At 45.8% G+C, this 12,310-nt stretch overlaps 1 protein-coding gene across 1 annotated transcript in view; it reads right to left on the reverse strand.

Annotated features, from left to right (window-relative positions):
* The window catches only part of LOC8036995 (KICSTOR complex protein SZT2), a 169,139-nt gene that overhangs the window by 89,471 nt on the left and 67,358 nt on the right, over positions 1-12,310 (reverse strand). Inside the window, exons 30-36 of the mRNA XM_042289347.1 lie at positions 10,009-10,296; positions 8,228-8,435; positions 6,922-7,003; positions 5,993-6,214; positions 3,928-4,059; positions 2,939-3,043; positions 1,081-1,416 (exon numbers count right to left, since the gene is read on the reverse strand). Coding sequence (XP_042145281.1) covers positions 1,081-1,416; positions 2,939-3,043; positions 3,928-4,059; positions 5,993-6,214; positions 6,922-7,003; positions 8,228-8,435; positions 10,009-10,296 — 1,373 coding nt within the window. The remainder of the gene's footprint in view (positions 1-1,080; positions 1,417-2,938; positions 3,044-3,927; positions 4,060-5,992; positions 6,215-6,921; positions 7,004-8,227; positions 8,436-10,008; positions 10,297-12,310) is intronic.

Here is a 12,310-nt window from a genome sequence, read left to right on the forward strand (position 1 = left end):
GTGCACCATGACAGGAAAGGCTACGAAGCGCGCAACCGCACCCTTCTGTGCCGTGCAAATGTCTTTGGATGATCCGACCACCGACCCTGGATAGCTCAGTCGGAAAAGCACTTGGCACACTATCTCGAGGTGGTGACTTCAAATCCTGGCGAGGGACTGAAGTCTTTTTATATGGTTCCCTATGGGCATCAAGCTTTTCGGTGTCAGTTCTTAAAGCAATAGCTTTACGGGCGACACTTTGCAGAAATTTTGACCCCACAGATTGTCGTGGCCACACGCGGGAAGAATGAGAAAAACCTTTTTCTCTCCCCTCTTGGCACGAGAAGACTGGACTTTTTGTCAACCGTATCGCATGAAGAGAGCGAAGAGGGCAGCCCCGGCGCCTGCCAAGAATGGCACGACGAAGAGAGAATCTTTGTGTCAACTGCCTGAAAGGCTTGCTTTCAAACATTACTCGCATTATGCGAAATCCCACTTTGGCAGTATCTAGTTGCTACGCGCAACGTTGGATGGTTGGTTTTAGAAACTTCCACCGCGTCTACCCACTTACTTTACGGATCACCGAGCACTTGTGACAGTCGTCGGTGGCATCAATGACACCAAGCACAACGGCTATGAGAATTAACCACGTCACACCTCCGTCCTCAGGTATGTGTCGCCACCATTCCATCAGCATAGGGCAATCGTACTACAGCTATCGCTTTCATTTCTTCGCAAATTGTAGGCAAAAAATACTACTTTTTGTTACAGCAAAACGCTACAGAACTACATGACAATCGGCTATGGATCGCATTCTGCATTAGAAATCTTCCCCACTAAATTTTTGCAAGAAAACGATGCATGCTCTCTCCATGAAGTTACATCTGTCCATGACATAACCTCTGCCCATGGCGATACATCTGTTTCCGACGACAAACCTCATCCGCGATGCAGCATCTTTTTTCAGGATAATCCTGGAAGAAAAATTCTATGTTAAAGAATGGTTGACTGGAGATGCCAATTTCGACGTCTCCGTTAAACAGCACATAAATTTTTGGCCTGCCATGCTACTTTTGTAGAAAGATGCGTAACTACGCCCACCTTTTCGGGAACACTCGGCTCCTGAGCGACGGTCTCCGCGGACATGCCCCGACTCTCTCCCATGTCCTCCTTGCCCCGAGTCTGCGCCTCTTCCCTAAGGACTCGGCACAGGTCCAGAAGTTCCGAAGGGCACGACTTGCCCGGGGTCCTGGCACCTCCCTTGGAGTTTTCGTCCACGGCTAGTGAAGGGTCTAGCGGCGCCGACAGGGCTTGGTCGTTTCTGCCGTCAGCGCTCCTGGCACGGATGCTGCGGTTCACTTGCCGTCGCCGTGTTCGAAACGAAGTGTTCTGCAGAGCTCTGCCTTCGCCGGTTTCTGATTCGTCTTCGTCCGAGAGCTGCGAGGGAACGCCCACAATTTGACTGCTGGTCTCTGCCTTACACTACAAGGTGCTTCAGTACCGAAGCCTAGTCTTTCAATAAACTGTCCGCTGCCTCCTTAATTTTTCCAGAAGGATCCTCTTATAAGTCTTCAGACTAGCTTCGACTAGCGTCGCTATTTGTTAGAGGTGCAGCAGGACGATCGGATTAAAAGTCTCAAGTACATCCTGCGACGGGGACATTAAATGTGATCTGGCATTTTCCTGGTCCACTCTACGAACGGTGCTCTAGAGGTTGCAATAGACTCTTGTACAAAACACAAAACAAATGAGGCACTTGTTTTGTGAAGCAAACTCTTTCCTGCATTCATAGCCTCACTACGCCATCACCTCGCACGCAAGTTTTCGTGTGACAACATTCTACAACTCATCTTTAGCCTATTCATACGTTTACATCTTTAAAAGTAAACATTTTGGCAAAACTCCACCTGGCTAGGTAAGTAATAAGAAAGGGTACTTTTGCAGACTCTACCCAATTTCTTCAATGTGCCTGACGTTTCGAAGCTTTACATTTTTAGGGTATTCACACGTTCTCCGTATGAAACATTATTATGGTGATCCATGCTGACTGACTGGGCAACAAAACTGATGAAGAGAGAAAGAGGAACTGACAAAAAATCTAAACAAACAAAAAAAGAAGAAAAAAATTTCGAGGACACCTAAGCACTTATGAGTTGCGAATGCGAAAGCATCATGTCGTTCTTCTGTTCCTTTAGTTCGTCTGCAGTGTACTGGCATAGACGGCCATGTTTCACTACTGCCGAGGTTCCGATCGCTGACGATATAGATGCCTCAGGCGCCGCCAAGTTCCTCAGCACCGAGGGAAGAAGCAGAAGCAAAAGCAGCCACCCTCGCCCCCGTCTTCACTCCCCCTCCCCACCCATCCCATCTGGCAATGCCCGACATGAGAGCGGCGGCCGAGCGCACGCTTTCGTGAAGCGGCCGCCAATGCCTATCTAGGAGCTGTTTTTGCTCAGCCAATGGGAGAATGGGCATTTCTTTCGCGTTTTTTCACGGTTACAGACGCCTCCAGCTTTGCTCCATGGGATAGTTAATGCTTTTGCATTAAAAACAAGAATAGCTCAGCCACACTGGAAGACCGTGTCAGGCACCAACCAACAGTTCGGCCTCACACTTTGCGTTTCAACCGCTTCCGGCTGCTGCGTTTCAACCACTTCTGGCTGCTGTGACCGCTCTGCAGAAACCAGGAATTCTGGGTTCTGCAGTGCAGTCCAAAAACGGACCCGTGTCCGTTTCGATTCGGATGAGCATCGTACTGACGTATGGTCGTGTATCACTACTACATGATGCATGCTAAAGACCCTAGGCTAGCAGCTGTACTGCAATGGCTAAATTTCTCATCCACAGCTGAGAAACAAGTCGCCTGTTGATGCAGATTAAGTTCACCCAAGTCCAAAGCTCCAAGAGGCAAAGAACGAGAACCGAAAAAAAAAGTTTGGTCGAGTAATTAGGTACTCACTTTGGATGCAGCAGCGGCGCCTTTCTGGCGAGAGCTCCTCGTTTCTCTGACAGCATCATCCTCGTCGTCACGCTCAAGCGAGCTTGCCAGTGCCTTGCTGCTCAGCTGCAGGTTAAGAAGAAAAGCCGTCCAGTTCACCTTTCACTTCCGTGCATGTGCAGACGTGCAGAGGTATGTGTTTGGGCTGGTTCACCCATTTGCATTTGAGTGCGATCAACTGCGCTGCAACCGCTTGTGACCACTTTTGATCAGATAACACACTGGTAAACAGGCGCCACCTGACAGGGGTTCCTCGAACCCTGCCGATGTGCACAAAACTAGACTTAAAGTCTCGCGGCATTTGCAATATAAAATCTACGCACTGTCGACGAGCAATGGCACTTTATAACATTGTCTGAATTATTTCAAACCCACGCTAAAAGAATGATGCGTATACTCTATGCCAGGGGTGGCCAAGCTGCGGCTCGCGAGCCGCATGCAGCTCTTCGCGTGTTAAAGTGTGGCTCGCGAATCCGTCCCCTACTAACCCCCCCTTCTCCAACGCCTTCATCCCGGTCATACAAGCACTTCCCCAAAAAAGAAGAATGGAACACTTTTTAAATCGAAAGACAGGTTGCGGTTTGGTAGTCTTGTGCTACTACTACCTTACGTACAGTTGGACTGCTTTTGAATCGGCTTGAATAAAAGCAGTTTTTGAGTTTCGTTTGTTGCTCTGGAGAAATTTGCAGCCCCCCGCGGCTCTTTGAAGTTTCGTGGTCTTGTTTGCGGCTCTCAGGCCGGGTCAGCCTGGCCACCCCTGCTCTATGCAGAGCGGTCCCAAGCAGCCACAAGCGGTTGAAACGAAGTCATCGTTCTTAAACGAAAAATGTGTGAACGGTCTTTACTTGCTGGCTACTCATGCGAACAGTGAAGCAGAAAATATGGGACGCATTCGTGCTGAATACGTTCAAAGCGAGACTGTTGGCCATTGAACACTCTTGGCTACTTGCCCCTAGCGGCGGAACTAGAGATCCGAAGGGGCGCCTGACGACTTTGGAGTCCTTGTCGTCCAAGACCAGGCAGAAGAACTCCCTGTCCACTTGTTCCAGACGGTAACCGGGAAGGGAGATCTGCTTGAACTCCTGAAACAGCCAAGACAGGACACGCTGCAGATTCTGCCTTCAAAACATTGGTATACGGTTGGTGACTGATCTTTCGGACTTGGCAGGGACCGGAAAAATGTCCGAATAAAAAGGCTTGAGGTACACCTAAGCACTTCTTACGAGTTGTGAATGTGAAAGCATGCACGCCACTCTTCGCCCCCTTCTTTCGTCTGTGATGTACGGTGCGCTGACCTTGGGAGTGGAAGTGGAACGGTAAAGCCGCTGCCTTGAGGACACGCAGCGCCATCGGTTGAGCAATTGTTGAAACCTGACGCGCAGCGGCCAATCGGAGCCTAGTCGACGCGCGCCAGCCAATGGGACTGAAGCAGCAGAAAATTTATCAGCTTTACCTCTCTTTGGGATCGAGGAAACTAGGTGCCGTGTCTAGGATTTTTGCGTGGTTTCATAGCTGGGAGCTGGCTTCACTTGGAGAAGGGTTTAAGGTGCCGTTTTCACGTTTCAAACTGATGACGTCGGTTCGCTCCATAAGACAGTTAATGCTTTCGCATTAATAGACCAGTCCGAAATATCAGCAGATGAAAAACATTGCCTTTATTACGCCTAAGCGGGTTAAAAAAGCCGTCAATAGTGCCTCGCTTCAGGTTATGCCTCTGCTTGCACTCGGCCACTTTCTATTATTTTGAGAATCACAGCCTTCTTTTCTAGCGTTATGGTCGGGTACTTTCCACGCTTCTTAGCGACACTTCGCAGAGATGGAAGAATAGATGGCACCATGATGTCCAAGGCAGCGTAGTCCAAAAACACAATTCACCGAGACAAGATGAAAGGCGCAAGTTCACGACTGCAGAATGGTGAATGAACAAAGCAAAATGGTAATAATGATGTGCAGATAAAAGCAGCTAAGTGACGCTGTAGCACAGCGTCACTTAGCTGTAGGACTTAGCAGTACTCGGTGGTGTTTCCCACTGATCGCGTGAGACAATTTTGTCCGAAAAATCAAACTTTCAGATTTCAAGCTGTCCGAAACATCGGTCGTGAATATGCACCATTTCTACCGAGTAGGTTACGGTTCCTCCTTTAGGTCCGAAGTATCAAACAAGTCCGAATCATTGGAGTCCGAAAAATCGGTCGGCAACTGTGCATATAATCACGGTTGTGTCGTGTCAAAGATGCCTTGCAAGCTTGGCTGACTTTCAGTTTCCTGCACTCGGTTCCCTGAGATTCGTTGACCTTAGAGCTTGTCTGCCCTAAACAGCAACGATCAACATTATGTGGGGGCAGGACATCAACGTTTTTATGTTTATTGAGAAACAGTTGCTCAGCACAAAAACTGCAATAAAATGTTTGTGACACACCAGCAAGTCGGAGCCCTACAAACAGTTAGAAAAAAAGCTAAAAGGCATAGTTGCCAAAATAAAATGAAGAAAGAACCACCTTGATACTTTGCATAAAGCCAATTGAAGAAGAATGTGTCATGTGCTTGTGTCAATCTCTTTTAATCTGTTTCACCTGTTTTGCCCCTTTGGCTGTTGGGGTTGGTGCCACCATCCCGTAGGGTGATCACACGGTTGGCACCACCATGGATCATGTGATATGATGTCGGTCACATGAAGTGACTGTGTCATGTTATGTGATGTCACAGCATCAAGTGACAAGGTGATGTTACCGTTTCACGGGACACCATGATGTGTACTGCGTCGTGTTGCGGTACCACGTGGCATCACAGTGCGACTTGACCTAAATTTAGCAGAAAATTTTTCTGCTGACCTTAGAGGAAAACTTGCCAGACAAGAAGACACGCCTAAATTACTTTATCCAAGTTTTCTCACTATTAAACTTGGGTCACATAACTTCCCCGTATCATCTTTCAAAAACTTTTCATGATGCTCGAGACTTGAAAACCAATTCCAAAACACGCTCTGCGCTAAAAATGAACAAGTTGGGGCCTCACCTGTAGGAACTTCCCAAAGCTCTGTTCGGGCCCGAAGACGAACTGCAGCGGGACTTTGCGCACCTGGCAGCCGGGAGCTCCCGTGGCCGCGTGGAGACGCGTCGTGCTCCGCGCACGTGCGGTCATCTGCACGTGCTCCGACACCATATGGAGCGCTGCAGCTGTCAACGGGAAGCTGCCGAGGGCGGCCGACGCCATTTCGTCCCGCAGCATCCATTTCATCTGTCACGAAGAAAAGTTGAAAGAAAAGAAGGCAGAAAAAAAGTGGTAGAACTTCAATGAGATACAACGATTTAGGGGAAGTCCCAAACGTGAAAAAGATTTACACAAAAATAAAGTGACAACCGCCTGAGATGGAGCACACCCTCTAGGCAACTGGTCTGCCGCTGAAAAGAAGCCGCCTGGTCCAAGATTCAATCTTAGGACCTCTTCTCAACTAGCAAAACATTCTACCCATTGAGAAAATCAGGAGCAAGCCAATGGTACAGCAAATGGATGTTACTGGTTAAAACCAGTCTTAATTGAGAAAACCACAAGTGCCAAGTGCTAGTTTATTCTTAAAAAAAATGCAATAGCAAAGTATTTTCTTAAAAACAGAATTTAAAAACATACAATTTTCTAGAACAGCTAAAAATACAAATAAAACAAAAACGAAAAGAGATGTTTCCACCTCCTGCTTCAATCAAGCACACACCCAAACTTCTACCTTAAACTTTTTTTTAGGACAGCCAAGCACGACAATACAGTATGCTGAAATGACACCTCCTCTGAACTGGAATAGACATCCTCTCTACACAACATAAGGTTGCCACAATATGTCGGAAGTTGATCCTGCAATCAAATTTTTTTCCCCTTTTACAGCACAATGATTGAAACAAGCACCCCTAATGATGACGGGTGCGGCAGATTGCAGCCAGAGGATGCCACACCTTTTCAATGCACTTGCTGATCACTTGGTTCTGAAAATCAGGCAGGTGGCGCAGTGGATCCCTGGGCGACTCCAGCTGATAACTGCAGAAAATTAAAAAAAAAAAAAAGAAAAAGAAACATGGAATCAGGCCCTTCTTGTCAACTGAGTGTACACTGCAGCTATGAGTCGCGAAATCAGCATTTGTTTTTTCATTTTTGCTCAAAGGAACATGAAATGATTTCTTCAACTTTGGTGAATGGGTACTCGGAGTAAACACATGAGATTCATAAAGCATTGAATACGAACCAGTTTTTGATTACACATCCCAGATTTTGAGAGAAAAACAAATTTATAAGACTAGCATTCCTCTTCCTCTCCTACCATGCACTGCTTCACTAACAAAACAATCCTGTACTTTAACAAAACGAACTAGGAAAGGATCACCTTTTGGCGACGTATAATCCGGTTAGGGCTAGCTGGGGATTCAACACAAAAGCTCTGCAAATATCACACGCAGCGAAACAGGAAAGACAAAAAAGTTGAAGCTTGCTGTTTTAGATATTGATGTTGCAAACGAAGAATCCTGAGCCTTATGAAGTGCATTTATTCACCGAGGACACACTAATTTACATTAAAAAAGTTGACTGGTGTCCGCAAGCTATCGCTTAGAACTTTCTTTGTATGATACTTTCCAAAACACGGTACCGCGCACAAAGTGGTTCCTGCATGACAGGGTTGCTCTCTTTTAGTGACCCATCGGGTTACAGAGATTCGTCATCATTTTCCTCTCGAAACGCAACTCCATTGTTTTTGCTGTCGTCAGAGTGAAAGTTTTTTCAGTAATTCTTAGATCTCACCATCCGCCAAAAAGCAGCGATAAATGACAGATCTCACATCTTGTAGAGAGGGAGATGGAGATGAAAACAGAAGCTGCCTAAACATATATTTCTACGTGCCATCAACAAGCGAGACCATAAGACAAAAGTTTGTTTCAACAGCTTGCTCACAGATAACACTCTACATAAAAAAAAAATTTAATCATCATTTATTACAATACATTTCTCGCAGTCACATTTTCACTAGAGCACGAAGATACTTCGAGTTACCTCGACACAAAGGGGAAAGCCGCACGATCGTTACCATCCCCGTCATAACCACCATCCTAATTGTAATCATCATCATCAAAAATAAAGCATAATTATTATTATCATTGTTATAATCATTATCATCATAAGCTTGGCCAGGTGCAGCGCTTGAAGAATTTAGGTCACCACGGTGAAGTGTAGACCCCCCCCCCCCCCCCCTCGACTAATCAAAGCTCTCGCCTGAGGGAAGCAACGCTGTCGGCGTCGTCATCAGCATGCTGACCCTCGGCGTCCATGTTTGGCGAGGAGGGGGAGGGGTGGCGGGTTCTCCCAGAGGACAACCTCTCCACATCCGGCGGAAGCGTGAGGCAGAGGAAGTCCAGCCGGATCTTGACGTCCTCCAGGTCCAGCGTGGGCTGCGAGTTGTCCAAGCAGTCGATCACTTCGCCTGAAACGAAAGGAAAATGTCGAAAACAAAAAACAACATTAAAAAAAAAGAGTTTGAATCGAGCCAAAAGCACACAAACAAGCCCCAGCAATTCATTTCACAATCCTGAAGTTTTTCTTTTGTGAAGAACTTGCCCATCTGCAGCACTGTTGTGGCAAAGGTAACAGAGAATGTGTTGAATGTTGCTATGCAGTGAATCTGGACAGATGAACTTGGTACGCGGGAATAGAAATCAAGAGACCTGCCAAAGATGGTGCTCCGGCGGGAATAAAAATCAAGGTTGGCAACAAAGAACACAGATTAGACATGAGTGGTGTAACGGCGTTCGGCTGAGACCTGTGTTCAATTGGCGAAGATGCGAAGTCCGTCGGAACGCCGACGGAGCGCTTGTACGACACTCTTTCATCACAGGAGTGCGTTAGAGGAAACGGCTAGAAGCCAGCTATATAGTCGGTTCATCTTGCGTCAGAACGGGGCTCTCATACCATACCCTAATCAACACTTGGGACCGAAGATTTAGGAGGACGATCTCAAGTGGAGACCTTGCCGCAGTTGTGCCTGCCTGTCGTTCATTTGCTCGTAGGTTGGTAGTCTACACGTTGCTGTGCACTGCAAAAAAAAATCTAGAGCTCAGATCGCCGTCTAGACTGCAGTGATGGATCACAACTTGACCGTTTGTAGCAGTTTTGTAGCAGGATAAAAAATATTGGTTTGGAGCAGCCACAGACACTTTTAGAGCAGATGCCAACATCTAGTTAGCACACCTCCCAAAATGAAAAAAGGGAATACATTGCTAAACGAGGTACTCTATTGATAATGATACTGAAGCACATTACTTTCCTTTTGTAAGAAGAATGGATAGGTTGCAAGCAAAACAACACACAACCTTCTTTTTAGAAATAAGCCTGAGGTCAAGAGTAGATTTCCATTTACAATGATGTAAAAAATGGTCGAAAAATTAAGTATAGCGCAAAACTTCAGCTGTGATAAAGCCTCTCTCCCCTTCCCCTTTTACGCTCTGTAGTTAATTTATCTTGTAAATATAAATTCTGTAAAATGCCAGTAAAAACCAGCATATCCACAAAAAAAGTATCAACAAAAATATGTACCCCAAGTTTTACAACCCTACCAAACTCAAGGTTCTAAAATAACTAGACTGCATACTTTCTACACCCATGACACATTAATAGCACATACTAGAGCCACCAATCGGGCTGCGCTTAAAGTGACAGCACTGAATTCCCTGGTTTTCTTGCGGGCACCGCCATTTTGTTGCTTAGCGCAGAGCAGGCATAATTGGCGATCCCTACATTTCAATAATGCGATTTCCCGAGCTTCAGACACAATGTCAGGAAGCTCCGGCAACATTGGATAGTTTTTTCGCAGACTGTTTTAAGATTTCTGGAGGACAGGATCCATTTCCTGCGATTTCTGATGAAGCTTCAGGCAGCTGGCAACAACGATTTTAAGCGCCAAGATGGCTGGAGGGTCGTCATTCTCGAGAGTGGCTTATAATTGGTGGCCCTAGCACACGCATCACCAACTAGCTTTCTCCACGAAAAGAAAGACGTACCGAGACATGTTGGCAGAGTCGTCAGGGAACAGGAGCCAGCCCTCGACCCTGTCTTGACGAGGCACGTCAGGTGCGCAAAGAGCGGCGGCACCGTCGGTTCCGCCTCCCTAATTGTCTCCATCACTTCTTCGTCTTCATCGTCCTCTTCCGCGTCTTCTTCCAGCGACATCTTGGAGGTCGCCGACCCGACCTCGGTAGTACATGAAGCCACGCTGACGACCTCCGCCACCCCGTCGCCTACGGCGTCCTTGGCCGCAGCGTTCGTCGACGGGCACGGATCGCCGATGGCTGCGAATCGCCGTGTGGAACAAGCATCGAGAGGTGCTCTGCACTGGCTGAGCTCGAAACCTCGTCCTACGTCAGACACTGATTGCTCATTACTTTATTCTTAGTTTTAAGTGCATAGCATTAGCAGGGCCAGTACTTGGCGTTTATAAGGTTTGCCGTGACGTCGTCACGTGAACACTGTGATGACGTCGTCAGCGTGACAGTCGTCGGATGACGCTACAACGTCGTGCGACTTTAAGGGGGGACACTGGCTAGAGGTCAAACTTTTGAACTACTGAAGTGATCGGAATGAAATTTGCAGGGGAGATTTAGCTTAGTGTTTGAACAGCGCAAAGTATGAACCAACTAGCCCACCGCAGTACCTTGTTGAGATTTAGCTTCATATGTAGGTGTACTATGCAAACTTCCAGCTCTCTAGGACAAATTTACATACCTGCATAAGATGATGTGTCACTTTTCTTTAAGAAATCTATGATATGCAAATCAAGCTATTAAGCATCATTTTGACTGCTTGAATATAAAGTGGGGGATATGGGACCTCGGGCTATCTAGTTTTAATAACTTAAATGTAAATATTTTAGGAAGAGTTATTACCTCAAACTATGAGATGCATATATGTCCTCTGTCAATTTTTGAAAACTTAGTTTTTCATCACTGAGGACTTCAACTTAAAACAAAATAAAGTAGATAGCCCAATTCCTGAGTAAATTTTAGTTCAGAAACATCTTGATTGTGGTATCAGAATACTTTCACCTTCGAACGAAAGATTCCTTCGTATGAAATTTGCAGCAAAAAGTGGAACCGAAAAAAATGCATTCAAACATTGAGCTCCTTTACTTTGCTACTGCCTCACAATGTGTTGAAAATATTTTATATCAACGTAACTATTTGGCGTATGGTTATCAAATTTGGTGTAAGGGTGTATAATTAGTTTCTAAAACTGAAAACCCCAAAATTAAAAAAATGATTTTTTTCAAAAAAATAAAAAATTTAGGCCCATGTCCCCCCTTAACATACGTGCCAAAGAGACGGACAGTTCTTTTTTTTTTTTTAAATTGATATACCCACAAATTCATTGCGACATTGAAGAGGGGTCTGGTACATTAACAGGAGAAAATTCAACAGCGAAATGAAGATGCAGTTATAATTACCGTATTTACACGATTGTAAGTCAACTCGATTGCAAGTAAACCCCCACATTGTGCACCAACAAAAGAAAGAAAAGAAAAAAAGAAAAAAACACTTTAGAGGCGTATTACAGCGAACACGGCAAGGTATCCCTTTCAAAAGCCCAGCCTCCAGCACGCGATCGATGTCTATTAACGTGCTATAGCCACGCATGCACACGCGAGGCGCGTGAGATGCCCAGGCGTTAACACGAAACTAGGAAGCTCACGCTGGAGAAGAGACAACTGAGGCTGCTCCCTGTTCTCACTCTGTCCGCAACTAGACTACAATCCGTTCGTGGCGGTGATGTCAGTCCCACGGTCATACTGCTACGTTCTCAAAGCACGTCGTCGACGTCATCCAACGAAATCTCGCACTTGGCAAATGACAGCATCAACCGCATCTTCTGCGCATGCTCGGTAATCACACTTCTGCCGTGTACGTTGCAAGTCTGACCCCAGGGATGGGCAATATTTCAAATACAAGTATTTGAAATACGTATTTCAAATACTTTTTGTATTTTGCATTTGTATTTAATTACAAATTGGGTAATATATTTGACAAGTGTATTTAAATACTAAAACATGGGTATTTCAAATACAATTGTAATTAAATGCAATTTTGTGGGCGAAAATACATCCCTCAAATTTATTGTCACTGTCCAGAGCAGGAAAAAAACTATGTTCTGCACCGAATGCAGTGTCTCTCGATCAAGCACAAGAGTTTAGTGACTTTGTGATTACGGTGCTAGTCCAGGGCAAGAAAAGTGACGAAATCGACGTTCACAGGCAGACTGGCTAAATAGATCCCTGTGACAACTTGTTATGCTTTCCAGCCTGATTTCCAT

This window comes from Ixodes scapularis, unplaced genomic scaffold (assembly GCF_016920785.2).
Source record: "Ixodes scapularis isolate PalLabHiFi unplaced genomic scaffold, ASM1692078v2 PGA_scaffold12__126_contigs__length_90152505, whole genome shotgun sequence".
NCBI lineage: Eukaryota > Metazoa > Arthropoda > Arachnida > Ixodida > Ixodidae > Ixodes > Ixodes scapularis.